General features: G+C 48.2%; 1 protein-coding gene across 4 annotated transcripts in view; it reads left to right on the forward strand.

Moving 5' to 3' along the window:
- DYNC2I1 (dynein 2 intermediate chain 1) overlaps window positions 1–9,688 on the forward strand; it is a 29,047-nt gene extending 19,359 nt beyond the window's left edge. For 3 of the 4 annotated variants that reach the window (XM_077303174.1, XM_077303177.1, XM_077303178.1), the window contains exons 15-24: window positions 583–755; window positions 1,958–2,120; window positions 2,798–2,911; window positions 4,133–4,194; window positions 6,018–6,069; window positions 6,928–6,988; window positions 7,317–7,416; window positions 7,651–7,782; window positions 8,071–8,294; window positions 9,282–9,687. In XM_077303174.1, the coding sequence (XP_077159289.1) occupies window positions 583–755; window positions 1,958–2,120; window positions 2,798–2,911; window positions 4,133–4,194; window positions 6,018–6,069; window positions 6,928–6,988; window positions 7,317–7,416; window positions 7,651–7,782; window positions 8,071–8,294; window positions 9,282–9,453 (1,253 nt within the window). In that variant the 3' untranslated portion in view covers window positions 9,454–9,687. Of the gene's footprint in view, window positions 1–582; window positions 756–1,957; window positions 2,121–2,797; window positions 2,912–4,132; window positions 4,195–6,017; window positions 6,070–6,927; window positions 6,989–7,316; window positions 7,417–7,650; window positions 7,783–8,070; window positions 8,295–9,281 lie in introns of all 4 variants that reach the window. The other variant, XM_077303176.1, reaches the window with a different exon arrangement.
- Window positions 9,689–15,236: the final 5,548 nt, after the last annotated feature.

Here is a 15,236-nt window from a genome sequence, read left to right on the forward strand (position 1 = left end):
AGCCGGCTGCTGGGATTGAACTCCCAGCCTCATGGTCAGAGCTTCAAACAGCATGTCACTGCCTCACCACTCTGCGCCACAAGAGGCATTTATGGTCATATCACCCAATAAAAGCTCAACAAATGTTAAAAATATATTAAAAATTAATTAACTCCCACCCATTCGGGAAACCCTTCCCGGGCTGTCAAGAAACCTCAGGGTTTCACGGAGCTCTGGTTGAGAGAGCCTGGCCTAGAGGATGGATCCAGCAGCCAACCTTTTAAAAGGCAGACAATTGCCAATGCTTGCTTGTCTGGACCCTATATCACCCCACCAAGTCTTTTTGCTCTCCTCCAGTTAACCTACCCAGGCCTTCCTCGTGGCTTTGCATAACCTAAATAGATTTTGACCTTGACAGCTTCTGTCGCAGCAAATTGGTTTCTCTCCCCAGTCAGCAGCATGAAACTTTTACCGACAACACTTTGATAGCAAATTAATCTCAGCCATCAGTATGGAGATTACCTTGGAAGTTGCCTAGAGATGACATGGATTAGGGTTGCAGCCTATAATTTGTACCCCTCTTCCCCCTTCATGCTTTCTTAGGTCGAAAAGTTTCCTGTTTACACATTTCACAAGCTCAGAGGCAGACGCTGCTTTCTGTACATGACTTACCAGAGGAGGCAAGTGATCTACACTTGGACCGAAAGTACATCATCTGTGTGTGGAATTTCTGGCAGCCTTCAAATCCTCAGAAAATTTTATTTTGTGGATCACAGGTATGGCTTTAATGACATTGCACCACTACAACAGTAGCTCCTAAATGTTCTAGCAACGCACCTTTTTGAGAATTTAGTTTGAGAATTCAGGTTTTTTTTTTTGAGAATTCAGGTGTTGAGAATTCAGTTTCTCTAACTGAAAGCGCACCTTCAACATCCCAGATCCACCCCTGCCATAATATGGGATTTTACCCTTTGGCGGTCAGTACTACCGTTTGGTCTGCTTCCAGAAAAAAATTTCAATAAAAATTTCAATAATAAAATCCTCTTCTCAATATTACTTGTGGGAAAGCCCCAGAGTATTGCAGCTGAGTCTTCCACACACATTGGATAATATACTTCCAGTGTGCTCTTACAGTTGGATTTTCCTGTGCGGAACAAGAAAATCTACTACTAAAGCTCATCGAAAGTGCAATATCCAATGTATGCAGAATCTTTTTCTTGAATCTCTTTCAGAAACCCACATTTTTATCTTGTCCTTCCTCCAGGGACCTCAAGGTGGTGTACGTGGTCCTTCCACCTTTCATTTTAGTGTTACGACTTTCCTGAGGGATAGCTGAGAGTATTTGTCCCAAGCTCACCTAGAAAGCTAGTCTCCCTGCGCAAGAGTCCGGCACTTTAAGCACCACACTACTCTGCTCCCATCGAACCTTAATATTGTCAAATCGTCTGTAAAGCTTTTTGGTTTTCTAGCTGGAGTCCCCACATTTAAAGGTTGCCTGAATCCTGAATGTAGACTTATATTGGCCCATCATTGCACTGTGTGCCGTATCTATTACAAACAGGGTGCGCAAACAACATCACGTCTCCTGCCCCTGTACTGTATTACAAGGAAAAGAAGGATTGCTTTCCATCGTAGTTTTATCAAAGCGATCTTGATCCACCAGGGTTATTGGGAAAGGCAACATCTTGCAGTGCATTGAATGCTTGCAGGTTGACCTTTATGGATGGTATGGAAGTCCAGAATGCTGTAGAGCGGGGGTCCCCAACCTTTTTTGAGTCTGTGGGCACCTTTGGAATTCTGGCACAGGGCGATGGGCACAACCACGACATGGCTGCCACAAAATAACACTATGGGAGCCACATACACAAAGCAAACCCAATCGGAGGGCAAAGGTGGCCTTGGAGGAAAGGTGTCTCATGCAGCAGAACCAGCTCCCATTCTAAACTGTGACCCTACTGTGTTCTGTGTCACTGCACAGGTAAAATGTTGCTGCTTCAGTCCCAGTAAAGCTACTTTAGTGTTTGCTGGAACGGTAGATGGTTCGGTGCTGGTATGGGATCTCAGAGAAGACTCCAGGATCCATCACTGTATCAACATCAATGAGACAGACTGGGCATTTCGATCACCAACGTTTTCTACAGGTTTGTTCGTGGGCCTTGATTTATATTGTCAATGCACAGTCAGGGTGGCCAAATATACATGAACAAACATAGTATGTAGATCTAAAGTAACTTCAGTTCAGCTAGGGTTTTTTTTTTCTTGTTGTTCCTGCAAATTACATGTGCCATCATCCAGACTTTTTGAACATTTGACTGTGGAGGTACTGCTGAAATATTTTTCAGTCTTCAAGCCGGCCATGTCTCCCTCCCACACCCCACAGAAGTGTGAGGAGCCTTGGTTTAGATGACTGGGACCCCTCCCCTTCCCAAACCTCTCCAGGCCTATCATTTGCCATGTTGGGAGGGGGTGGGCCAACCTGGCCAAATAAATGTAGATTTTTTTAAAAAATGAACATCCCCCCCCCCTTTTTTTTTGCTTGGAGCTGGAAATGCCAGGCACGGGGGTGGAATCTGCAGTACCATTGAGGGTCCTTCATAGTAACAACCTAATTTATTGATCAGCACATCAATTCACTAAGTTTTCCACTTGGAGTGTTTTCAGAATAACATTCAAAATGGGAAAAATTGAATTGACCCGTGGTTTCTGCCCTTTGCAGCCACTAGCTGGCTGGCTGTTACTCAAGGTGTCTTGGCTGCTCTGGGAGGTGGTGGAAGCGCAAGGAGGAGCCTTCAGTGTTTTGCTTGTTTTTAAATCCTAGATGGGATCTTCATGTCAGTAAGCCACATGTGTCCCATACTGGCAATCGAACCTGTCTCAACAATGGTCTTCAAGGAACAAAACTGTGGGCTTTCCTATCTCTCTTCTCAGGAAGGTATGTCGTCTGCTCAGCAAATGTTATTCAGATAGACTGGTTGTATCTCCAGATATTACTGGGCAATTCCAGACAACCACTTTCACTGTTTGTTTATTTTGGTCTGTGAATTGGCTTTATGGCATTTGATCAGGGAAGGTGACATGAATTCTTTTGTCTCAGCATTTAGAGTTAAATCCTTGCATGGCCATGGGCCATTGAGTACATCTCAGACTTAGAGGACAGATTTAGATAAGAACCAGCAGACCTCCCATAAGAACTTGCGGGGGGGTATCTCACTCCTGTGCTATGTCCACTTTACCTCTTTCCTTCTCTTGAAAGTCCTACAGCCTTTTCAGTGCTTCTTTTTCTCCCAGGCATCCACCCACCCATATTTTCCTGTCCTTTCTTCATATTTTCTTCCTCCCCTGCACCCTTCCCCTCTTTATTTCCATCTGCCTACCTTTGTCTGCTAATCCCCCACTCCGGGTTTCTTTCCATTCCCTCCTATTTATTTCAGTCTCTCTATTCTTACCCCCTCTTGTGGCGCGGAGTGGTAAGGCAGCGACATGCTGTCTGAAGCTGTCTGCCCATGAGGCTGGGAGTTCGATCCCAGCAGTCAGCTCAAGGTTGACTCAGCCTTCCATCCTTCCGAGGTCGGTAAAATGAGTACCCAGCTTGCTGGGGGGGTAAACGGTAATGACTGGGGAAGGCACTGGCAAACCACCCCATATTGAGTATGCCAAGAAAACGCTACAGGGTGTCACCCCAAGGGTCAGACATGATCCGGTGCTTGCACAGGGGATACTTTTACCTTATTCTTACCCCACCCCCTCCCACCCATCTCCCAAGTCGGTTTAAACTAACTGAGGCATGGAAGCTTTGAGGGGGTTGCGTATCAACTCCCAAGTGGTAGGTGCCTGCAGCTCCTGGCAACACCGCCCTCCTCCAAAATCTCCTAAAAGCCGTTGCTCAGAATCACGAGAACTCGCATGGGGGAATAGGGCAACACTGGCAGAAGAATGGGGGGGGGGAGTTACTTGCTTTCCCCCTTTTTACAGCAGTGCCTCTCACTTTTCCCCATTCCCATCGTGTTCACTGGGTTCCCACTACTTAAAGAATCAGATTTTCACAGAATTTAGGAGACTGCAAGGGGGGAGGATCTGTGTCCACAAGCAACCCTTGTGGCCATAGGTCAGAGAATCCAACACATAATGAATGAGTTCTTCTTTTCCCTTATAGAAATGCTAGGGCTTTCCTTTCAGATCGCCTCCATGGACGAAAACGGGACCCTCCATCTGTGGGTGAGTAGGGTCCTTTCCAGAGTCATTTACTGCACGTGATTCAGATGTTTTCTCCACAAAGCGCGGTAGTTGCTGGGCAACTGCAATTCCCCACCTCATGAGAGAAGCGCTGTGCAAATGCTTAAAATAATCTGGTCACCTGGAAATTTCAGACTGACTACATCTCTGGCTAGCGTGAGCACTCTATGGCGGGGGTAGTCAACCTGTGGTCCTCCAGATGTCCATGGACTGCAATTCCCGTGAGCCCCTGCCAGCAAATGCTGGCAGGGGCTCCTGGGAATTGTAGTCCATGGACATCTGGAGGACCACAGGTTGACTACCCCTGCTCTATGGCATGCCATTGACATGAGCATCTGTTGGCTGTTGCTAGTGCATAGCTAGAAGCGAGCTTTGTTTATTTATCATCATGCCGGTATCATTTGGAAATTTCACTTCTGTGTGTTTCCAGTGCCCTGACCCGGATAGCTCATGCTTGCCCAATCTCGTCTGATCTAAGAAGATAAGCAGGGTCGGGCCTGGTCAGTATTTGGCTGGGAGACCACCAGGGAAGTCCAGGGTCATCATGAAGAGGCAGTCGATGGCAAACCACTTCTGCGTGTCTCTTGCTGTGAAAACCCCACCAGGAGTCCCCATAAGTGACTTAATGGCAAAATGTTTTTTTCAGTTCCACGGGCTGCCTTCTGCCTCTGGGGCAGCGTCCTAGAAGGAGTTGTGGTGTTCTTTCTCTCTTGTATTACCTGTGAAGCTGTAAAACAGAGTTACTCTGGAGGGCTTTGGAGGAGCAGCCTGGGCTGGGAAAAAGAAGATATGCCCTGCTGGCTAGAAGCATGAAGTGACTTTTAACTGGGTTTTAGTGTTTTAATTTCTGATGTTTTAACGTTTTTGTTGTTGTTGTTAGGTGCGAAGTCATTTCCGACCCATTGCAGCCCCATGGACAATGAACCTCCAGGCCTGCCTGTCCTCCTTTCTGCTGCTACAGGCAGACTGACACGGCTTCTGTGACAAACAAAAGCAACTGGAGAAAACTAACGTTAAAACCCTCTTCGCTTTCTGCCATTGGAGTGGTATTATGCAGATGATACCACTCTAATGGCAGAAAGCGAAGACGGTTTTAATGCTAGTTTTCTCCAGTTGCTTTTGTTTGTCAGAGTAGCCGTGTCAGTCTGCCTGTAGCAGTAGAAAAGAGCAAGAATCCAGTGGCAGCATAAAGACTAACAAAATTTGTGGGAGGGGATGTGCTTTCATGAGTCACCGATGTCATCTTCAGATACCAGCAAGAGTCCAGGAGCTCCTTAAAGACTAACAAAAATTTGTGGCAGGGGAGGAACTTTCATGTGTCACTGCAGTCGTCTTCAGATAGCTGAGGAGATGAGCAGTGACTCATGAAAGCTCCCACCCTGCTCAATGAATTGGTGTCAAGATTGTGAGATTAAAAGGTATGTGAAGAAGTGAGCAGTGACTCACGGAAGCTCCTCCCCTGCCACAAATGTTGTTAGTCTTTATGGTGCAACAGGTCTCTTGTTCTTTTCTACTGTCAATAGTGTCAGATTAAAAGGTATTTCTTTGAGAAAAAGAATAATCTGCCTGGTAGCCAGGTGAGCATGTCTACAGCCCGCAACACAGTGGAGAAGAAAACCAGGATATCCTTTAGGAGCATAGCTGTGAAGCAAAATTTACAGCCGATAAGGAGTAAGAGCCAAAGGCATACAGGTTTTAGCTGCTGCGTCATGAAACGGCTTGAAAAGTTGCAGTAGATGCCTTTTACAGAATACCTGCAGCGATAGCTTTGAGCTTTGAGTGTGTTAATTCTTACCGTTTTCCAGGTGGTGGTTGAACTTCAAAAAGAGGATTTGGCTGGCTCACAAAGAGATTTAGGTAAGTCAAAGCTTATTGGGGAAGCAGATGGTCTTTAAAGAGGAGGGAGGAAAAAATTAGGACATCGAGGCAGCAGTCCTTAAAAAATAAACTTCCTTTGCTTTGTGTGCCTGTGTGCATTAGCTACAATCTGGTCGCTTCCAACTTATTGCAACCCCATGAATTAATGACCTTCCAAGTGTCCTTGCTCAGGTTTTGTAAACTGAGGAGCATGGTTTCCATGACTTGAGTCAATTTATCTCATCTCTTTTCCTGCTGCCTCATAATAGGGCCAAAGTCTGATTAGCCTCAGCTTAGTCATTTCGGCTTCTAGAGAGAGTTCATGCTCGAGTGTCATCGAATATAATGTGCTTCACTTCTGAATAGACTTGCTTAGGGTTGCTCCCTGGCAGAGGCACATTGTCAGCAATCGTTGCGGGGGTGGGGGTGGTATAGGCCTGGGTTGGAAGCAACCATTCTGGATAATCTTGGGATGAACAGTGGAGTTTCATGCAATATTTACATGAAGCGTTAAAGAATTATTTCATGAAGTCATTCCAGGTATTGAGATGCTATCCTCTGCCTATCAAATGTACTTGGTGGACATACCTGATATCTTGAATCGATAAATAGGGTATTTCCTATTCACTGGCAGTCTTCAAGCAAAGGTTGGATACACACTTTTCTTGGATGCTTTAGGATGCTCTGGGCTGATCCTGCGTTGAGCAGGGGGTTGGACTAGATGCCCTGTATGGCCCCTTCCAACTCTATGATTCTATGATTCTATATGTTATTTTTTTGTCACCTGAGATATCCGTCCACTCAACCTAAATGAATATACGATTTTATTATACTTCATTCTCCATTTATTATTTGTAGGCCTAATTCCTGGGGGGAAAGTAAAGCTGGTTCATAGCTCTACCATTCAACTGAAGTGCAGGTAAAAAAAATGATATGCTTCTTCTAGATGTGAATTTAAAAAAGAAATATTTTTATGTATATATTAAAAAATAAGGGCAGAATTTTAGTAGTTCAGAGCAGTGGAATGTAATCTGGAGAGGTGGTTTGATTCTCCATTAGTCATAGTTCCAATAGAGCTGTTTTTGCAGAACAGTTCTCTCGGTGCTCTCTCACCCCCACTTACGTCACAGGGTATCTGTTATGGGGCAAGGTAGGGAAAGCGATTGAGAGCCACTTGGGTAGTTAAAAGAGAGACTCCTTGGGTAGTTAAAAGCAGCGCCTAAAAAACAACTCCTCTTCTGTTTCAGCTGTTCGCCAAAAGACACCACGTCACTGGGGACATCCCAGCTACTGAATATTAAGTTTCTGCCTTCTAATCCTAATCATTTCATAGTTGGCACAGATGTCGTAAGTAAAATTCACTTCTCTGTTGTCTCGTTTTTGTTCCTAATTGTTGTCACTGGTAGATCTGTGTAACTTTTGGATAGTGGCATCTTTAAATGTATGCTGTTGGAGGTCTAGATAAAAATTACCATGAGGTTAATGTTTGTATAAAGCGAATAGCACCTTGTGTGTGTTCAATATGCGTTTCTTCTAATATTACATAGATGATTCGAGAAACCTTATTTTCTCATTTTGAAGGCTGTTGTGAGTCACGGTACAAGGCATGAACTGAGAGCCCCTCCAAAGTTGTTCAAACCACAGCACGGGGGACCAAGATCCACCCGAGTCAACGCAATGGACTTCTCCCCTTTTGGAAAGCCACTCTTTTTGGTAAGGATGCCCTTCTGTGTTTCACCGTCAGAACTGTTAGTGTTTCATCTTTCGGGTCTGTTGTGCAACCTCCATGCACTGTTCCTTGAACGCAGGGGCAGTGGCAGGTGAACAGGAGGGGTGGTGTCGGGACTGGGAATTTGCCGTTCATTTGCTTGTCAGTGGGAAATAGTTACGTCCCGCAGGCAAGTGACAAATTTCACGACCTCTTCAGGGTGCCTAATCACTACAAGAAATGTTTGCACTGACAAACTGTTGTGGGTTTTGCTTGTGACATTGTCCTTGCAGGTGGGCTGTTCAGACGGGAGCATAAGATTGCACCACATGAGTTCCGAGCGCCCGCTCATTCAGTGGAGCAACGGCACGACGGGCCAGCCGGTGATCGCCCTCCAGTGGGCTCTGACCAGGCCAGCTGTCTTTTTCGTTTTGGACGCGACGTCCGTCGTCTACGTTTGGGACCTCCTGGAAAGCGACTTGTCTCCCGTAGCCAGACAACCCACCCAGGCAGATAAGTAAGTCCAGAGCATTGTGTTTTGAATGCAGCCCCTGTCGATAAAATCTCTTCTGCTTCCTTGCTACTCCCTAAGGGGATGGTTGCAGGCCAGTTGAGCTCTGTTTTGGTGGGGTCAAAAAGGAAATACCCTATTTATTTTCTGCAAGTAGACCCAGACTAGCCTCATCTCATCAGATCTCTGAAGCTAAGTGGAGTTGGTCCTGGTTCGTACTTGGGTGGGAGATGACCAGGGAAGTCCAGGGTTGCTACGTAGAAGCAGGCAATAGCAAACCTCCTCTGAGTGTCTTATGCCTTGAATACCCTATGGCAGGGGTAGTCAACCTGTGGTCCTCCAGATGTCCATGGACTGCAATTCCCATGAGCCCCTGCCAGCAAACGCTGGCAGGGGCTCATGGGAATTGTAGTCCATGGACATCTGGAGGACCACAGGTTGACTACCCCTGCCCTATGGGATTGCCATAAATTGGCTGTAAATTGACGGCCTTCCTACCACCAGACCAATAATTAATTATGAGCTGAGGATTTGCTTTCAATCAGTCAGAAGCCCAGTTCAGTAGACCTAATTTTTTTGCTGCTTATCTAGACTGAAGGGGGGGAGTGATTGAAAAGGGAACATAAAGGATCCATTTTCCTGTCGCCCTGCAAGAGAGACCTTACTTCATGAAATCTTCCCTGGTAATGAATGAGAGAGATGCTGGCATCCACCCCTTCCTCTTGTGTAACTCGAAATCACTTGCTGAGAAGAAACTCCCACGAGGAGCACAACCTCTCTGTTAAACCCAAGCTCTTCTTCTTCTTTCTTCCTTCTTCTTCTTCTTTCTTCTTCTTTCTTCTTTCTTCTTTCTTCTTTCTTCTTTCTTCTTTCTTCTTTCTTCTTTCTTCTTTCTTCTTTCTTCTTTCTTCTTCCTTCTTCCTTCTTCCTTCTTCTTCCTTCTTCTTCTTTCTTCTTCTTCTTTCTTCTTCCTTCCTTCTTCTTCTTCCTCAGGGTTCTGACTATGGCTGTGCTGGGGGAGCCGGAAAAACTCAACGGCCTCCTAGGGCTTGCGCTCGCCAAAGAATCCGGAATCATAGAGATTTGGTACGTGAAGAAGAAATGGGCCATCCCTCAGCCGGAGGAGTCCGAGAAACTCAACCTGCTCTTGCAGCAAGCTTTGTAGCATCTGGAGCTCTGCCTTTCTGTGAATAGGCAGAGATCGGCAGCCTGCATCTAGGTTGTATTTATTCGCCTTTGGGTAAACACTGACGAGGGCTTGGTCGAAAGACAGAATTTCACAATTTCCCCCCTTTATTTTTGTAAATAGTATTTATATATATATATATATTTTAAAGCTCAGCTTGAGATATAAAATATTTTTGCCGAACATATAAAATAGAACAAATCTTCATGAATTCATATCCAAAGGGGGGGCGGGAGGGCTATCCATTGTATTTATATTTAATTCAGATTTATATTTACTTCAGCATACTAGCCATGATGAATGTATAGAGGTATTTGGGAATAAAACCATGACTATAAGACTGGGGCGCCCATTTGGAGTTTTCTCGACAACGGCGGCTTGGTTGCTATGTTTACTTATTATCCGCAAGGCATTAAAGCATTGGATTGGCTAGCCTTTGAAGAATGTTTGATCAGCCCAGGTTGCCATGGTTGTTTGGATGGGGCAAACCCCGTCTACCACCTCATCTAACCCCACAGCAGAAAGTTATCCTTTTAAATTTGATCCATCTTGTTCCGTAAAGGGTAAGCTCTGTATAGCAGTGGTCCCCAACCCCCGGTCCGGGGACCGGTCCCGGTCCCTAGATCAGTCAGTACCAGGCCGCGGCTCCTCCTCGTCCTCCTCCCCAGCTTCTGCCTCGGGGGCTGCCCTGCCACTCTGCCACCGGCTCACCTTTGGTGCTCTCCAGTGGCCGCCATGGCTGGGCCTCCCCTCGGCGTGGCACTGCGCACCTGCTGCTGGCAGTGCCCCCCAGCGGGCAGCAGGAAGTCAAGGGTGCCGGCGGGAAAGCAAGTGGAACTGCGGCTCAGGCGGCGACGTCCTTCAACAAAAGACTACCCCCCCCCTCGGGCTTCAGGGGAATTGTACGTCAGTGGTGGTGGCTACAAGCATAGACTTGGATAAACATGGAACAGAGGTCTATTGGTAGCTATTAGCCACAAGGGACAGATGGAACTCTATTAATGGGGCAGTTATGATCTGTATTCTTGGTGCCTGGGGGAGCCACACTGGAGGGGCTTCTGGAGTTCTACTAATGGAGTTCTACTTCTGGCTCCACTAATGAACTTCCTGATGATACCTGGATTAGGCCACTGTGACACAGAGTGTTGGACTGGCATGACCTAACATGACTTCTTATGTTCTTATGGAGTCAACCCCTCCATGCTCCAAAATCAGTAAGCTAACCCATCTTCAAAAACCGCACTTAAAGGCATTTGCTTTTGTCATCTCTGAAAATGTAGCCTTCTTTATAAAGGATGTTATTGGATGGAACTTATCCAGGTCAGAATGGGGGAAATGCAGGCTCTGAATAGCCATCTCACACAATGGCCCAGACAACCAAATCACTAAAGTACTCCATGTAACTTCTCTGAATGAGCATACACTGTTGGAGTTATTCACCATTCTCGTTGAGGTTATTCATCGAAACCTATATACTAGAAGGTCTTATTTGCACTGCCATTTAAAAACCAGTGGACAACCAATCCAACAAGAGGAGATGGAAAGCAGGCTATCTATTTATGGCAACGATGACCAACCAGGGCTTCTTAGAGCCCTGGGGATCCTTGAGAGCTTTCTAGGGCTTCCCCAGCCTTTCCCCTACATCCTGCCTTAATGGAATTGGCCACAACCTATTCCCAGCATTGTCAGGAAAGCAGGAAACCACCTGCTTTCTTTGACCTTGCGGTGGCCATCACACCTGAAAAAAAGGGTGGAGCTTAGATGGCTGCTCCTTCCTTCCTCTCTTCCCCCCTCCCAATCCTCCAAGTAGCCAATCCACATCACCTCCCATCCAGTTCTGGGGCTCCCCGAAACCTGGAAAATATTGCAGAGGCTCCTCCTCAGTCAAAAGGTTCAAAAAGGCTGATTTAGGGATTTTATTCCAACTGTAACTGTATCTGTTACAGTTCTTTAATTATTTTATCTTTCATTTTGTAACATTTGGCTTTGCTCTGAACAGTTAGGGCAGGGCAGGGTGAAAAGACCAACACATCAGTAGTAACTATTCAAGTAATACAAAGCATAAGAAATACAAATGGCAAAATGAATTCCCAATTAGTACTAGAAAGGACCCCAAATAACTGCTGTGGGTTGATTTTCTCTTGAGCCTTCTTTGTAGGCTTGGTCCCGCCCTTTCAGCACACCATGGTTCAAGGGCTTGGAAACAGACTGTTTGCAAAAAGCACCGTCCTAACAACGACCTGCAGAATAGGGCTTTAGGTCATAATTGTGTTCCTCTAAAGAAAAATAATAACATTCAGCCTTAGTAAGTGTGCTGAACCATTCAAAACTCGTATCTCATTGGCTGTGCTTAGTATCTTCCTCTTTATTGTTATTAAAATATTTTGAGTTGGCTTTCCCACAAGGGGGCACCAAACGACCATGAATAAAAAAAGGTCCCCTGGGCAAAATAAGCCGAGGGATATGGCTGAATTTAAACAGCGCAGGTTTCGTTCTTTTGCTTTTTAAGAAAATGGCAGCTGTAATGCATATGCTTCAGGTTCTCTGGGCGCTGGCTTTTCAGCTGTTCTCAGATACTTACATTTCAGAGGAGGTAGGTTTACAATATCTCCCAAACATTTTCAGTCCGTGGTGGTGGGGCAAATTAGAATGAGTTCAGTACATACATGTTGAGGACCTTTTCCACATGGGGAATTCTGCCCAGGCTAATCCCCACTTTGAGATGATGTCAGCGCTGGCCCCGGACTGGCCAAACTCAGGCTCCGTGGCAAGGGAACGCGGATTATTCCCACATTCCCTTCCTTGCTGCAGGCGTTATCAGGACCTTTGTCAATCCAGGCCTGTCGGGCACAGAAGAATTGGGCCATCCAGACCTGGCTCTTCCCCTTACCTACGGCATCCCAGAAGCGCCCCCCCCCCACCTCCAGCCTGGTCACAATTGTACTCTGCAAATCATTAAACTGGCTCTGGTGCTAAGGGCCCTGCAAATCCTTAAACCACTCCTGAGGTGAACAAGCATGTGGACAAGGATGACCCAGTAGATGTTGCTTGCCAAGACTTCCAGAAAGCTTTTGATAAAGTTCCTCATCAAAGGCTCCTAAGTAAACTCAGTAGTCACGGGAGAGGAGGACACGTCCTCTTGTGGATTGAAAATGGATTAATTGACAGGAAATAGAGTAATTATAAATGGGCAGTTTTCACAGTGGAAAGTGATAAGCATAGGGGAACCTCAGGGCTCCGTACTAGACCTTTACTAGCAGTAAAACAGCTAAATGTGTGGATGACCCTAAGTTGTTCAGGGGAGTGAGGACTGTAAGGACCTCCAGAGGGATCTGTCAAGGCTGGATGAGTGACCATCAATGTGGCAAATTAGGTTTAATGTGAGTAAGTACAAAGTAATGCACATTAGAGTAAAAACTCCCAACTATAAATATACCTTGATTGGGTCCAAACTGGCCGTAAGTGACCAGGAGTTGTGGGCGATTATTCACTGAAAATGAAAATGTTGATTCGGTGTCCGATTGCAATAAGAGAAGACACATGCTATGCTGGGGATTATTAGGAAGGGAACTGAAAACAAATTAGCCAGTATCATAATAGCTCTGTATAAATTATAAAAAAGGATTATGTCACTTTATGTAATCTGAAGGGTTAGGTCACTTGCAAAACACCCTAGCGATTGCTGATTAAGAAGGCAAACGCAAGCCCTATCATTCCTCTTTCGCTGAGAAATGATGTAGCCCGACCAAGCCAGAATTGCCAGCCGCTGATGGCAGAGTGTCGTGGTTCGGTCCTTGGTGGCTTGGGAACCGGACCGAACACCGCCATCAGAGGCGCCCGCGATCACGGAGGTAGGGCATGGTGATCATAGGCAAGCCGGCAGCTGGGCGCCCCACCCGATCGTTGAGGTGGCAATGGCCGCTAAAGAACCTCAATGTCCCCCTCCACCTTTTGACAAGGGCCCGGAGATGGCCCTTTGTTCCAGGAAAATGGGCCATCAGGAACCCCGGAAAACCTCGCATATGTGCATGAGTCATGATTGTATCAGCATGTTCCCTCCGCAAGTACTGGGTGGGGCAATACAGCCTAAGGAGGTGGGTTTTGTATAAAAGGGAGCTTCCACCTGGAGTTCGGTGGAAGCTCTTACTCCATACCAGCGGACTCCACGTTGCTGAAATAAAGCTTGTTCCTGTTGTATCGTTCACCAGGCCTGGCGTGACGTTTTCTTCAAAGGGGCACCCTGTTTTTTCAGTTAGCAAGCGGGTCCCCGACATCGTAAGAGCTTCCCACCGAACTCCAGGGTCGGCATCGCATCCGAGCGCTTATCGGGACGGATCCAGAGATGGCGTTTTCAAGCAACGGGGCGGTCTCGACCCCCACGAACCCCGGGAACATGAGTTTAATGTCCCCGGGAGATTTCCTCCGAAAATCGGGGGGCCAGGAGCAGCTGTCCGGGACCCCGAGACCCTCGGCAGCGGCGGCCAAGGGAAGGCGCCGGGCCATGGGGTTCCCAAGCACGGCGGGGAGCGCGCCGAGGTCTGGGGGGTTGGCCCCAACCTGGGACACCCAGCTGAGGCAGGCGCTTCGCCCGGTAGGACCTGAGGAATCCCTAGAGGACCTGCGGCGGGCCATGGCGGACTTGGCCAGGCGCTTGCAGGCAGCTGAAGCCCGTGAGCAAGCTCGGGCCGGGCCCGGAGGGACTGGTAATACAACGGCGGAGGGGATCGCGTCGAGTGAGGACGTCTCCAGCGACGAGGACGAGCCCGGCACTGGTGAGCGGGCCCCGGACCCCGACCCGGAGCAGTTTTCAGTCCCGAGTAGGCGAGACGGCCAGCGGAGAGGCGAGACAGCAGAGGATCTCGGGGGAGCGGGTGAGCCAACGGGGCGGCGAGAGCCGGACCAACGCAGGAGCGACGTGCAAGGCAGGGAGCGGCACGGCGTCGTTGGGCAAGTTGGTAGCCGGTGGAGCGGAGCAGGACGAGACGGCGGACGCCGAGAATCCCGGATCCGGAGGGGGTCGGACTACTCTCCAAAACGTTCCCCCCCAGAGCTTAAGGCGCGTTTCGACGGGACGCCGGACGACCTCCCGCAGTTCCTCCTCCACGCGCTGACGCATGCCCGGAGGTATGGAGACCGGTATGAGGACTCCGAGGACTTGGTCTGGGGGGTGGCCTCGTGTCTCCAGGGCAAGGCGGGTCAGTGGTACCTAGGGTTGGCCGAGCGCGGCGACCCGGCAACGCGGGACCTGCAGGACTTCGTGGTCGCGCTCCGCCGACGATTCCAGGACCCCCAGGCTGAGGACAAGGCAAAGAGTCGGATCAAGGGACTTCGACAGGGTACTAGGGGGGTTATGGACTATATAGACATTTTCCGGAGGGAAGCAGGCAAGGTGTTCTCCTGGAACGAGGAGACCCAAATCGAGTACTTCCGGGAGGGCCTTAACCCGAAGCTCAGGGAATGGGCCGTGATCAAGGGGACGGAAGAAGATCTGTCTACACTGGAGGGGTGGTGTTTTGTGGTCGCCAAGCTGGAAGCCAGCCTGGGTTGGGCCGCCGCACCCCCCCGGGAGGCCAAAGGCGGGTCAGCCGAGGCGCCGAGACCGGGCCCCGACAACTCTCGCCCCAAACGACCCCCGAACCCCGAGCGGGAAAGGAGACGCCGGGAAGGTCTGTGCCTGAAATGCGGGGGGTCAGGACATTTCGCAGCAGCGTGCCAACGGCAAGGGGGGGAGGACCGCGGGCTCTCCCAGGGGGGAGGTGCGA

The sequence above is a fragment of the Paroedura picta genome, chromosome 11, assembly GCF_049243985.1.
Source record: "Paroedura picta isolate Pp20150507F chromosome 11, Ppicta_v3.0, whole genome shotgun sequence".
NCBI lineage: Eukaryota > Metazoa > Chordata > Lepidosauria > Squamata > Gekkonidae > Paroedura > Paroedura picta.